Source organism: Mycothermus thermophilus (genome assembly GCF_041956435.1).
Source record: "Mycothermus thermophilus strain CBS 625.91 unplaced genomic scaffold VTJ04scaffold_2, whole genome shotgun sequence".
Classification (NCBI taxonomy): domain Eukaryota; kingdom Fungi; phylum Ascomycota; class Sordariomycetes; order Sordariales; family Chaetomiaceae; genus Mycothermus; species Mycothermus thermophilus.
This window is the reverse complement of record NW_027191428.1, coordinates 4956665-4969874: the sequence shown is the minus strand read 5'-3', so window position 1 is coordinate 4969874 and position 13210 is coordinate 4956665. Positions and strand designations below refer to the sequence as shown.

Sequence of the window (13210 nt, the reverse complement as noted above, 5' to 3'; positions counted from 1 at the left end):
CGAAAAGCCATGACGCGAACCACATCAGCCGCCGCATCGTCGCAACGTGCTTGGTCGCACACGCCCTCCACGGCGCTCCTCTTGTGGCTGGGCGTGTCGCTCCCGCTCATCGCGTGGGACACGAGCTATGTGCTCCTGAGGCCGCACACGATGCCCGGCGGGTGGCTGCACCGGCCGCTGTGGGTGCCCTACGCCCTCTACGGCGAGGTCGACCACATGTACGGCTTCAAGCAGTGGAACCTGGGCAACCCCTGGACGGCGACGCAGAGCTGGATGAACATGGTCGAATCCGCGCTGTATCTGACCTACCTGTGGCTGTGGAGCGCGTACGGCACGGCGCCGGCGCCCGGCGCGAGGAAGGCTGTCGCCGGCCGGGTGGGTGCCGCGGCGGTGTTGGTTGGGTTCAGCGCCGCGGTCATGACTGTGAGCAAGACGGTTATTTATTGTAAGTGGTGCTGTCGCTATCTGCGCGCGTCTTAGGTGGGCGGGACTCAAGGGGTTGCGGGCTGACGCTTTTCAAAGGGTTGTTGGAGATCATCTCGGGGTTCGATAACATCGGTCAGAATGATGCGTGGACCCTGTTCTTCCTCTGGGTCGTCCCCAAGTAAGTCCCGTCGCATTTCCTGAGTTGATCTAGAATGGAGGTGTGTTGACGTTTCCCAGCGGCGCATGGCTTATCGTGCCGAGCATCACCATGATTTATGGTTTTGGGTCAGAAATCGTCGACGGCTTGGCGCAAGCATTTCCGCGGTCCAAGGCGGAGTGAAGAGGATTGACAGAGGCGAGGGAGTGAGGTGGTAGTCAGATTGTGAAAGTGGTGTCGTTCTCAGGTCACTTTTGGCTCAGTCGGTGAAGTGATGTTCCCGGTGATTCTTCCATATAATATGGCTCAATTACTCCGTAGGATAGTGAGGTAATAATTAATTCTCCGTCATTTTCAGAAACCGAAATGAAAATTCCGACGTGGATTTCCCCGATCCCTGTCCTCGGGAGTTGAGTTGATGTCAGAACTCAATAACTCAAAAGGAACTCCCAAGATGAAGCTGAGCTGAGAACCACAGCGAGGATCAGGGTTAGGGGATGCACGCGTCGAGGTGCCAGCCAAACGCGTTCGACCCCAATGCAACCCTCATTCTCGACCTTGCATCAACTGTTACTCAACAACCCCAACCCCGTCCGCACAACCTCCAACTCTCCCTCCCCCACCTCAGTCTCAATCCACCATGTAGCCATGGCGACAGCGTTTACTCCATACACATACATACAATGTCCCTGCTCCGACATTGCGCCGACCAGCCGGCGGCGGACGGACGGCTCCCCGACGAGCTCGGAACCCGACGATGACGACCGCGCCTTTGATCCCCGAGCGCCCCGCTCCAGCTTCAGCCTCTACCCTCTCGAATATCTCATGTATTGCGAGGACTGCCAGCAAATCCGCTGCCCCCGCTGCGTAACCGAGGAAATTGTCACATACTATTGTCCCAATTGCTTGTTCGAGGTGCCAAGCAGCAACCTCAAGAGCGAGGGCAACAGGTACTTTGGGGCTCCCTGTCATTGTTGATCTCTGTCATGAGTTGACCGTTTTGCCAACCCGCCGCCGTACCTAGGTGTACCCGGAACTGTTTCCAGTGTCCCATATGTGTTGGGCCTCTCTCCGTCACGAGCGTCGAAAGCAAGCCCGATCCCAGCCTGCTTGCCGCCCCCGATAACTCGGCCGCCCCAGCCGGGCCCTACGCCCTGACATGCTCATACTGTCTCTGGACCTCGACCGAGGTTGGCATCCAATTCGACAAGCCCAATGGCATCCACGCGCAACTTGCGAAGCTGCGCAACGGCGGTCTAACGCGCCTGACGCCCAAAGAACGAAAGGAGCGCCGCAAGGACCCATCTTACAAGAACCAACCACCCCCGGCCCCTGACGGCCAGGCAGACCTCGACCGCGAAGTGCAATTTGCCAACCTCAAGTCCTTCTATCAGGGCCAACTATCCGATCCGAATGCCGGCGATGGGGGTCTCACATTATTGGGCGACCTCGGTTTCTCCTCGCCCACCTCCCTTTCGCGCATCATGAGCATCTACACAGGTGGCGGGTTGCTGCAAGACAAAAAAGCAAAAACTCGCTTGGGCGCCATGCGCGAGGCGCTGGAGCCTGACGAAGGCCTCTTTGTTGCCTCTCTCGACGAATCCGCTGCCATCGCCAAACTGCGTTCTGAGGGCCTGGACGGCACCGCCTCGCTAGCCCAACTCGCCAGCCAACCGCCCAACCTCGTCGAGCCACCGCTGCATGGCAGCGAGCGTTTCCTGGACAGCCTGCGGCCCGTCCCGCACTTGCTGCGCACAAAGCGCTCGAAGCGCTGTCCCGTGTGTCGTCACATCATCACCAAGCCCGAGTCCAAGGTGCAAACGACGCGCTTCCGCATCCGCCTTGTGGCCGGAAACTACATCCCGAGCATCTCCATCCGCCAGCTTGCCCTGTCAAGCGGCACCGGGACGGGCGCCTCAGCCTCGGGCCCGGCGATTCCCGGCGCGCCCCTCGAGCCGCTGAAGCCGGCGCATTTTCTTCTGACCTTCAAGAACCCCATCTTCGAGACAATCAAAGTAACCCTTGGCGCGCCCGCCACCACCCCCGGCCGCTTCGCCAGCAGGGTGACGGTGCTGTGCCCCGAGTTCGAAGTCGACGCCAACACGGACGTCTGGGACGAGGCTCTCAAGGACAATGCCGGGCGCGATCGCGAGCTGCGGCGGCGGCGGGGCGAGAGCGTCAGCGGTCCCGGAGGCGTCGGCGCCATCAGCAGCGCCAACCAGCTGGAGGTGGGCAAGATCTGGGAGCGCGGACGGAATTGGGTCAGCATCGTGGTGGAAGTGGTGCCGGCGTCGCTGGCGCTGGGGCCGGGTGACCCCCCGCTGCGCGAGGACGAGGATATCCTTGAGATACCCATGTTTGTGCGCATCGAGTGGGAGGTGGAGGCTGGTGGTGATGACAACGTCGGCGCCGCGCCGACCCGCGACGGCCGCGAGGTGAGCGAGAAGCGGGAGCTGGCGTATTGGTGTGTGTTGGGCGTTGGGAGAATCAGACACCGCTAGAGAAGTGAGTGGTGTCCGAGGGTTGTTATTCTACGGCATGTTGTGCATAACTATGGGATGATAGAGTGTGACGACCGCCATTAGACGCATCCAGACTGCCACCTTAGGTGGAGGAGAGGAATTTGATACCCCCTTTTGTGTTGCTTCCAAATCATCCGTGTATTAACTATTCACTCATCTAACTGCGTTACGCCCCGAACTGGTCCGCGTAGTTGGTCAGGACGAAGCGATACCGCACGTCACTCTTATGCAGCCTCTCCATCACCTTGCTCAGGTTCTCCTCGCCGATAGGCACCTCCTCGACCCACGTCTTGATCCCCTTGTCGGCAGCGAGCTGCAACATCTCAAGGGTCTCGCGGCGGCTGCCCAAATGCGAGCTGCCAAAGAAACACCCATTGGCCAGGAACGTCTGGCTGCGCACCTTGATCCCGTCGCCCTCGGGCAAGCCGACGCTAACCCAGCGCGCGTGCACGTCCAGCAGGCTGAGATGCGCGTCCACGTCGAATCCGTCGAAACTGTTGGCCGTGCTGACGATCAGATCGAAGGTCATGATGTGCGGCTCGTTCCACCCGGGCTCCGACGTCGCGAGGAACCCGTCGGCGCCGAGCTTTTTGGCGTCGGCTTCTTTGGCCCGCGTCCGGCTGATCACCCACACCTCGGCGCCCAGCGCTTTGGCGAACATGACGCCCAGGTGGCCAATCCCGCCCAGCCCGACGATGCCGACTTTTTTGCCCGGCCCGCACCCGTTGCGCACGAGAGGGGAGTAGGCGGTCAGGCCGGCGCAGAGCATCGGCGCGGCGACTGTGCTGGGGAGGGCGTCGGGGATGGGGAAGACCCTGGTCGGCGGTAGTTAATAGATTTGTTAACGAACCATCCCCTCCCTACTCATGCCTGACTTTGACCACAGTACATATGTGGTGGTGGGGTTCCCCCTTACCAGTGCTCGTGCGTCCGCACGTGCGACGAGTAGCCGCCCTGCGAGACGATGCCCGTGTCGGGCCAGACGGCGCCGTACGTGTCGAGCTGCTTGCGGCAGTAGGTTTCGTTGTCGTTCTTGCACTGCCGGCAGTCGAGGCACGAGTAGCTCTGCGCGCCGACGCCGACGCGCTGGCCCGGCTTGATCAGCGTCACCTTGGGACCGACGCGGATGGCGGTGCCGATGATTTCTGGAGGTGTGGAAGAGGTGGAGGGGGTATTGTCAGTTATGGGTATGTATGATATAAGTGGTTGGTTGGTTGGTTTGCTCTCACCATGCCCGACAGCCAGCGGGTAGTGCTGCGGTCCCCAACCGCCGCTGAGGGTGTGGACATCGCTGCCGCACACGCCGCAACACTCGATCTTGATGTCGACGTCATAGTCGCCGAAGGGTTTGGGTTGGAACTCGTTCTTGTGGAATTCGGTCCACGTATCGGCGCTGTGAACCTGGAAGCCGGTGAAGGTATCAGGGTACGGCATAGTGGACTAGCAGTTCGACCTCAGGGGTAAGGTAGGTAAGGTAAGGTGATCAAGCAGACACAACTCCAAAAGGTTTTTTGTTTACTATACGTCTACTGGAGTGGACGTCTTGGGACACCACGCAACGGGACTGCGACGCTTTTAAGCGTCCATCCCGCACAGTATGTTTGGAGCATGAGGGGCAACCCCACGCTTCAGCCGGACGGACAGCTAGCACCGGATAACCCATCGTCATGTTATCCAAGCTTGCCAGTCTTGACCATCTCGTCGTCAAAGTATGACACAGTAAGACACCGGCAAAGATGAGGAATACCCGGTTGCATGGTTTGGTTGCGTTGAACCCCGCCTGTCCCCTCCCACGTCGTGCAGTCCTCGCCTGTGGGACGAGGGTCAGAGGTCCAGGTTTTCCCACAAATCAACAAGCGTCCCGAGAGCCGCCCCCGAGATCTAGTGGAATGCGACGGGAGAAAAGTCGAACGTTCAGAGAGTAGTACGAAATGGTTGGAAACACCATTCTGGGAATCAAGAGTCGAATCAGGATCGATCAGGGGTTTGGCATTGAACAAAAACCTCCGGCAACCAACATTCACATGCTTGGACATGTTTAGCGTGATAGTGTCCCCATCGTTATACTACAATAATGAGTTCATCCTAGATACCCCTTTACGCTGTCTTCTTGACCTTGCTGCCACCCCCCAATCCCACACCTAACAAGAAGGCAACCCGCAACACGACGGCGACATACATAAGCCCAAAGTAGCCCCAATGGGCAGCACTCCACGACCCGACGTCAAAGTAGATCCCAAGCGGCTTGACCGTCCAAAAATGGCTGAGGTCGGCGACCAGGAAGCAGAAGAGCATCACCTTCCAAACGCGGAGATCCGACGTGCACCGCAGGGTGACGGCTTCGTTGAGGGCAAACAGCAGGTAGCAGTTACCCAGCTGGGCCGTGATGACGGAGGTGCCGAGGGGGATTGGTGACGACGGCGACGACTCGGGATGTGTCATGTCGAGGAACTCCTTCTGCTTGAAGAAGCAGTAGAAAGCGCCAGCGAAGGTCGCGAGGGGCTCGATGACGAGGAAGAACAAGCGGTAGACGAGCGGTAGCTGGAAGGTCACGATGGCCGGACGGGAGGCCGTGCCAGCGGTGACTTGGGAGTCTGCAGCCATTCTGCGGGTCGGATGAGGAGGAATGATGGACGATGGACAATGTTGCGGGCCGCGGCGAGTCAGGCCAGCAGGACCGAGGAACCAGTGTGGATGAGCTATTTAAAGCAGTCACCACGAAAAAAACATGGATGGATGTGAGACCAGAATTTCTCTGGAGTAAAGGTCTCGCTCCAGGGGTTCTTAAACCTCGCACCTGGGGGGCGGAAGCCGAAGGGAGCTGGACTGGCCAGGTGGGCAACGAAATGAGTTTGCTTCGGATGGCGGAAGGATGATGAGCTGGCGCACGATAGCCGGGGCTGGCTGGCTGAGACTCAGAAAACTACTACTGATATCGACGTAATGGTGTATATTCTCTCGTGCTCGCCCCGGTTCACCTATTGCCAAGTACACAGTAGTTGTTGGCCACGGAGACCCAGAAACATCGAAATACAGGAATCACGGTAAGACGTCATCGACTGGAGAGCCAGGCTGACGTCGTAGGTACGCACCCGACTGCGGAGGACCGACGGGGAGGATGAGCTTCAGCTGGTGAACAGCCACGGCCTCTTTCAGACTTGGCCCCCAACTACCTAAATTGGCCTGCCAAGAAAAAGCCAAAGGAGCTGAGCTTGTCTGCAGGCAGGCCAGAGAACGCCACAACCCAGCTGCCAAGACCCGTTCTTCTGGCCCAAGGGTTCGCAGTGAGTGGCGCATGCCCCGCTTTTGCTTTCAGCCACACCGCCTTCCAAACCTGGCTGGCCCCACACAATTTTTGGACAGAGGGCTGCAAACCCTAACCAAGTGCTAAACTCCAACCAAAGTCGGATCCCGTCTGCAAGACTTTTCCTGCCTGGACTTTCCCCTCTGAATCCGTCTCCTCCCCCCCAATCAACCCCAAACGGCATCGACAACAACCGCCACCATGAGCGCGCCGTCCCTCAACAAGATCGCGGCCAACAGCCCGAGCCGCCAGAACCCTTCGGATCTCGAGAAGGCCATCGCTGGCGCCCTCTACGACCTCGAGACCAACACGGCCGATCTCAAGGCGGCTCTCCGCCCCCTGCAGTTCGTCCAGGCCCGTGAGGTGAGAACTGGCCCATGAAGAGCGCAACGCGCCGCTACGACCGAAAAAAACAAACAAGAATCCTCGACCCGCCGGTTCCTGTTCCACCGATCCGCGAGCGATTGAGATTCAATTCATTTGCCGCGCGTCGGGAGTCGTCGCAATCTGGGAAGCTTGATCAAGAGGGCGGGCAGGCGAGCGGCGGCCTCTGTGTTGCACGCCGACCGCTCCGCCGGGCGGCCATCACCATCAACAGACCACACTGCACGCGGAATAGGACGGGAGCGGTCCAAGGATTGCTGCTTTTGCATTCCTGGAGCTCGCATGCTGATTTTGGATCTGAATGACAGATCGAAGTCGGCCACGGCAAGAAGGCTATTGTCATCTTTGTCCCCGTCCCTCTGCTGCAGGGTTTCCACCGCGTCCAGCAGCGGTAAGTCATTTTCACCTACCCTCTCCCAGACCGAGCATGATGCTGACTGGCGGCCATCACAGCCTCACCCGCGAGCTGGAGAAGAAGTTCTCTGACCGCCACGTCCTCTTCGTTGCCGCTCGCCGCATTCTCCCTCGCCCCAAGCGCTCTGCCCGCTCCCGCAACACCCTCAAGCAGAAGCGCCCTCGCTCCCGCACTCTCACGGCCGTCCACGATGCCATCCTGACCGACCTCGTCTACCCCGTCGAGATCGTCGGCAAGCGCCTCCGCACCAAGGAGGACGGCTCCAAGGTCCTCAAGGTCATCCTCGACGAGAAGGAGCGCGGTGGTGTTGACTACAGGCTGGATACCTACTCGGAGGTCTACCGCCGCCTCACCGGCCGTGGTGTTGTCTTCGAGTTCCCTCAGACCAGCTCCGCTGACTACTAAACAAAAAAAGTAAATGCGGGGATGCATGGGCTTGGTTGTGGGCGGCGCACGGAGGTCAGGTTCCGGGTTTGGGTTGGGCTGATGATGCATATTGGCATCCAAAAGGAAACGGCGTTCAGTTAGCTTGTCAAATGCAAGCTTGATATCTTCCTGGGTCCGCACAATACAAGCACATGTCCTGCCTGGTCTCTGGTTTGTGGACAAAATGTTTCCATTTTTCTGCACGGAGGCGTCCGTAGTGATGGATTTTGCTGTGCTGTTCTGTTTATTTCTGCCTTTCGGGTATCATGGGTCAAAAGATCAACTAAAGATGCACCTCATGGCTGGGATGCTTCTCCCTGGCCCAGCGCAAGATCCTCTCCCAAACCTCTGCTCCATGATGTGGCAGCTCCATGGATCGCAATATGGCGGCCCGCGCCGCATGGTCGTCGACGTCGATACCGTACCACCGGGTTGCGTCATGGATCCTCAGTTTCGCGCACTGGGCGTCCTTCTCGGGATGGCCCTGCAGCGTCAGAATGGTGTTGTCGTGGCTGAGGAAACCCTGGTTTCCCGCCACCAGTTCGGTGAAGCCTTGCGGCGCTTTTCCCACCTCCCGCCGATGATGCTGCTGCAGCCGCAACGTGCCCTCCAGCCCGCGGCTTGGGAAGAAGCGCCGGCCGGCTGGGGTGAGTTTGGCTTCTGTCACGCCGAGCTAGATGTATGTGTTGAGCCGCACAGGGCGGAAGGAGTCAGCTAGGGTGGTTCACGGTATGTTGGGGGTCTTCATTCCTCTCCTCGTCATTCCCCCACTTGGCCTTTTCCCCATCTCTCTCTCTCTCCTTTTTCTCTTGGGTCTTGATGTCTGGGTATTGTTTTACTTACCTCGGGCCTCTCCGCCTCCACCACCTCCCCGCCAAACAACAAGGCAATCGTCTGATGACCCCAGCAGATCCCGCACATTTTGGGTGTCTTCCTCCCCGCCCCCGCCCCCGCCGCCGCTGTCCCTGCCGCTTCCGACGGTCCAGGAGGAGACTGAGATTGAGACACGCAGTCCCGCACGAACCGGTGCACTTTTTGGATCCACGCATGGTGCCGCGCCCGCGGGTCGACGTTGGAACCCCCCAGCACGATCAGGTCGTAGGCTGACGGGTCGGAGGGGAGGGTGCCCTCGCCGCCGAGCTGCTGGTAATGATGGTATTGCTGGTGGTGGTGGTGATGGTGCTGGGGGCGCTTGGGATCATTGTTGGCGTCGTTGTCGTCGGAGTAGGCGGGGAAGAAGAAGGAGAGTTGGGCGTCCGGGCTGACGGCGGTGATGGCGCGCTCGTAGGAGGCGCGGATGGCGGGGAGGAAGGGGGAGCGGTAGGAGTTGAGGAGGATGGCTATCCGGAGGGGTTGTTGTTGGTCCATCGTTGGTGGGGAGGGTGGGGATGGGATGGAGGTAATGTTGTCGGTGGTTGTGGTAGTGGTGGAGTTCATGTTGAATGAACTGGGGAGTCGTTGAGGTGGGTGGTGGTGTGTGTCCTGGCTACGGCGGTCCGGATTTGCTCGGCCGATGACGCGATTGATGGTGGGAGAGGTGTCTTATATGTCGATCATCTCCCTGATGACTTACCCCAGAACTTCGAACCTGGAAAGAGGCTGGGGATCAACGTCGAGGGGTCAGGTGACGCGCATCCCCAGCATTTCGAGGCACCGGGGCCTGGCTTGGAGTGGACCCGGCCGGGGCAGGACGAGGCAGATCGAGATGCCGGGGACAGGGGATAGTGTAGGTACTCAAGGGCAATTGACGTCTTGCCAGGAGGCAGTCCGGCAGCCATTGGATTACCTTGGACAATGCCCACCTCCTATTGTATTACAGATTACTGTCTCTTCAAAGAAAGGTCTATCACACCATTCAACATCATGTTAAGGGGGGAGGTGGTTGAGGTTTGGGATGAATGGAAGACAATGGGAAACAAAGAGTGGATCCATGAGGAAGGATCGGGTGCGATCCTATTGGTCAATTGGAAGAGGGCCATACGGCATCTGAGTGCATCCCGACGATAATGTGCAAAGTCCCGATAGAGAACAACGTCATCGTCACCGGTGAGGACTCACTGTACTCTTCCGTCTGCGGCAGGCTGAGAAAGGTTATCATCCTCACAGCCGGTGAGATCATGAGGGACCAAGGGATGTTTGAGAGAATAGCGTGAACGATGGCTATCTTTGCAGCTAGCCAACAATTGGCGAGGTACCTGGACACGGCAGAAAGAGTGAGGCTATTGTGCTGCAGATCTTAGATACCTGAGGGACATGATTAGGCCGACGGCATGGAAATGGACATCACAGCTAGTAGTTATCACATCAAAACGCTCAGATACAAAATGGGATGTGCTCGGGTACTACAGCCGGGCTTTTACCAGAGAGAGAGGCTCGGAGATGCCCGAGTGGCTGGCTCAACTCTATTCGTCGCCGACAGCTGAACGAAGTCATCTTCAACTTGTCTCTGAATCAACAATAGAAAACATCAGTGCCTAACGATACAGCCCCACCCTCAACATGAGATCAAACACGTCGTATAATTCTGGTCACAAGGACTCTAGAGAAGTTGTGAAACACGGCTTTTAGCATTTTTCTATGTTCACCTGTCGTGCAAACGAACCCAGGGAATCCTAGGTTTCCAATTCCTTTGTCTTGCAAATACGCTGCAACAAGGAGATGATAAGCCGCCCTTTGGCGGTCGCACACTGCTGTGGCGCAAGTTCCGAGTTGTGTGAAACAAACACCCGAAACTCGCAGCGCGGGGCTGCCAAACGCCACGAGGCTATATGTGGCGATTGTGTTGACGGACGACAAGGGAATCTGGAAACTCCAGGAAAGTTCGGATGGAGGAACGCGAACAAAAATTGAGGCTCTTAGAAAAGATAATGGAAGGCTGGGAGAAATGCTCTAAGATCAACCTCGGCTTCCTGGCTCAAGCAATATCGCCTTTGAGCCAAGCTGCGGCCAACTCATCATCTGCCAGTAATGATCGTGCAAGAAGCATTTCGGTGTGACGCCAACTCCCATTCAGAGTCCATATTAAAACGCACGCGGTGAGGAGGCCAGCCTTGTCGGTGAAGGTAGGACCCTCAGGAGATCGGCAAACATAAGCAAACGGCTCTCAGCGGCGGGCAACAACTGGGCAAATGGCAAGCAGACTGTGTCGAGATAATAGCTCACTGGATCGTACCATGTAAGCGCGACAATGACTCTCTACGAATCACAGCCTTGGGATGTCAGACCGCTGGTTGAGCATGTTGGCATTGCTTTCCTTGGTACACAGGATAATGTTCGCCACTCGATGATTCCTGAAGTCCTGTTGATCTGCCAAAGGTCTTGACCGCTGTCCGATCACACCCGACGGCCTACATCAGGCTTCTAGACTTTGAGATTGCCTTTCTACAGAGTGAGATTGCTGAAGGTCATGTATGGCCTTCGGCTCGAGGATGGACGGCACCATCGCAGCGACAAAATGTTTACGTAGGCCTCTACTCTAGACCTACCGAGGCGCGCCGACTCGGGGTCTGAAGATGAGATGCGAACATGGATATCCAGGACGTTCATTCTGGGATGTAGTGTCGGTGCCTGACCTACCGGATAGGTATGTATGGGTACTAACCTGGAATCTTCAGCAGAATATAGGGCGGGGTTCCATCAGGCATGCGCCATGCATGTGATGCATCGCCGTCCTCGGTTCCCGTGCCTAGCTTGTCATACAACATCTCGAGTCTGGTTGGGTTGTTCTACCGAACGAGGTTCGACTCGGCATGTGCTCGTCGTCGTTGTCGCACACAACCTTGCCGAGTCCAAGGTTGGGCAAACCGCGTTCTTCGAAGGTGGGACGAGGCAGCAACGCGAGAACGGGTATGTATTCGTCCTGATCAACCTTCCTCCGATCCAGAGGCAACTTGATGGGTAGGTGGATGGTTCCGGCGACTGGAGCCTGGAAATGGGCGGTGCACCCGAACCAACCTTCGCTGCACGTCGGGGTTCGTTCGTTTGTTCGGGAGTTGTGTGGGGGTGGGACCCGAGGTCGCGGCAGCGGTCCCCTCTGCTGTCTCGCAGTGGGCTTCCACCGCGACTCGATGGGCGGCCCTAGGATGCCTGCGCCTGTCGGTCACCCAACCCATAAGGCTGCGCCAGCAGGCAGGCTGCAGAAGGACGGGCAGCCACACATTTCGCAAATGCAACCTGCTGACCACAGCTTTGCGACACCTGCACGTTCTTGTTTTGCAATCGCGCCAAAGTCAAGATGGAGTAAAGTATATCTGAAAAGGTAGTAACCATGCTGTAACGAGATGATGCTTTTTTAACCCAATCCTGGGGGACAAAAAGGAGGTTAGGTAGGATGGGTGGAGGCCCGGAACTAAGAACCCTGATGGACACGGAAGGAGGCGGAGTTGCCGTTGTCCCTGGGCCGGACCTAGCACGGAGCGAGGGGTGACTTGGGTCGGTCGGCGGGGTTAGGTGTGGAGGGACGAAGCGGGAGGCACATCCCCGTCGCCATGTCCGGAACCGCCCCAGCCGCCACCCGGAGGGGCCAGACAGTGCAACTCTCTACTCAGTAGAACCTCCCGGTCAGGTCTCTGCCGGCCGACTTTGAAGCCGTGAATTCCACAATCATCTAGAGATGCGCAGATGGCGGCCTCGTGCCCGGTTGCCTGAGCCGGTATGCTGACAGTCTTTGCGGACTATGTCCTCACTTCATACACAGCCCAGGGGTCGGGCGTTTCTCCTCATGGAGTGCCTACACGACATGCAGCCTTGTAAAGGATACGAGTCGAGCAACTAATGCGGCGTTGCGGCTTGGCTTGATTGAGGAGAGGCGGCCTGGTGGCTCAGTAATTAGACGGCGTCAGACCCAGCCTCGTATATGAATGGGCAGCTCTGTCCCCGGTCTCAGTCAGCTGAGGGCGCTTTTGCGATTCGGCCGCATGAGGTCCGCCGCCAGCGAGCTGATTGTCTAAATACCTGCCGACCTCCTCGGGACTCTTCTCCGGGCCGGTTGCTCTTCTTTCTCTGAATCCCAACATCGCCAAGTGCCCGTTGCCTTTACTCCCCCTGAAACTGTCTCTGCCCAAGCTGAAGCCGTGTCCCGGCTTCTTTGTACATACTGTAAGTCCGCCACCAAAGCACGTCTCCTCCTCCATCCCATGAGGGACGGGGTTCCCACAATCCCCGACCCTGTCTTTGCCCCCAATCAGGCACAGGGGCAGCCGATCACCTACTTTTCGAGAAATCCTCAGGATATTCCGCCACCCTCCAACTCGGGCTCGGCGAGCCCTTTTTCACCGGCAGGCCTGGAGTTTTGCGCGCGCCCTGAATCATCTCGGGCTCTCTCTTGGAATATCCTGGAACAAGTTTGCTAACTCTCGCCTCCGATTCAGATACTTAATAATATCCAGCCTCTCACCCTTTCTCCTCCCCATCTTCCGTTCCTGGATCGGAACGGCTTAAATCCTCATTTCAACAAAGCCCGGTGTTGTACTAGGATACCGGCCGAGAGCTTTGCTCCGCCAGTGTCTTCCATCGGCAACCTAAAAACCTACCCAACAAAGGTGCCCGACTACCTCACCTACAGACCACCTTAGCCC

The 13210-nt window shown here is 57.9% G+C and overlaps 7 protein-coding genes across 7 annotated transcripts; 4 read left to right on the top strand and 3 right to left on the bottom strand.

Moving 5' to 3' along the window:
• Positions 1 to 9: 9 nt before the first annotated feature.
• On the top strand, positions 10 to 766 carry VTJ04DRAFT_4017 (uncharacterized protein; the record flags this gene model as incomplete). The annotated part of the gene is made up of 3 exons (XM_069361981.1): positions 10 to 445; positions 523 to 604; positions 664 to 766. 3 exons carry the CDS (start codon positions 10 to 12, stop codon positions 764 to 766), a joined length of 621 nt encoding a protein of 206 aa, XP_069222537.1.
• Positions 767 to 1231: 465 nt separating this feature from the next.
• VTJ04DRAFT_4016 (uncharacterized protein) lies at positions 1232 to 3084 on the top strand (the record flags this gene model as incomplete). Its single annotated transcript, XM_069361980.1, has 2 exons — positions 1232 to 1533; positions 1608 to 3084. 2 exons carry the CDS (start codon positions 1232 to 1234, stop codon positions 3082 to 3084), a joined length of 1779 nt encoding a protein of 592 aa, XP_069222536.1.
• Positions 3085 to 3271: 187 nt separating this feature from the next.
• Positions 3272 to 4539, bottom strand: VTJ04DRAFT_4015 (uncharacterized protein; the record flags this gene model as incomplete). Its single annotated transcript, XM_069361979.1, has 3 exons — positions 3272 to 3920; positions 4022 to 4250; positions 4335 to 4539. The coding sequence occupies 3 exons, from the start codon at positions 4537 to 4539 to the stop codon at positions 3272 to 3274; spliced, it is 1083 nt and encodes a 360-aa protein (XP_069222535.1).
• Positions 4540 to 5202: 663 nt separating this feature from the next.
• VTJ04DRAFT_4014 (uncharacterized protein) lies at positions 5203 to 5709 on the bottom strand (the record flags this gene model as incomplete). Its single annotated transcript, XM_069361978.1, has 1 exon — positions 5203 to 5709. The coding sequence occupies one exon, from the start codon at positions 5707 to 5709 to the stop codon at positions 5203 to 5205; it is 507 nt and encodes a 168-aa protein (XP_069222534.1).
• Positions 5710 to 6610: 901 nt separating this feature from the next.
• Positions 6611 to 7613, top strand: VTJ04DRAFT_4013 (40S ribosomal protein eS7; the record flags this gene model as incomplete). The annotated part of the gene is made up of 3 exons (XM_069361977.1): positions 6611 to 6772; positions 7102 to 7184; positions 7247 to 7613. 3 exons carry the CDS (start codon positions 6611 to 6613, stop codon positions 7611 to 7613), a joined length of 612 nt encoding a protein of 203 aa, XP_069222533.1.
• A 304-nt stretch (positions 7614 to 7917) lies between these two features.
• VTJ04DRAFT_4012 (uncharacterized protein) lies at positions 7918 to 9071 on the bottom strand (the record flags this gene model as incomplete). Its single annotated transcript, XM_069361976.1, has 2 exons — positions 7918 to 8307; positions 8478 to 9071. 2 exons carry the CDS (start codon positions 9069 to 9071, stop codon positions 7918 to 7920), a joined length of 984 nt encoding a protein of 327 aa, XP_069222532.1.
• A 3418-nt stretch (positions 9072 to 12489) lies between these two features.
• Positions 12490 to 13207, top strand: VTJ04DRAFT_4011 (uncharacterized protein; the record flags this gene model as incomplete). The annotated part of the gene is made up of 3 exons (XM_069361975.1): positions 12490 to 12555; positions 12657 to 12731; positions 13004 to 13207. 3 exons carry the CDS (start codon positions 12490 to 12492, stop codon positions 13205 to 13207), a joined length of 345 nt encoding a protein of 114 aa, XP_069222531.1.
• Positions 13208 to 13210: the final 3 nt, after the last annotated feature.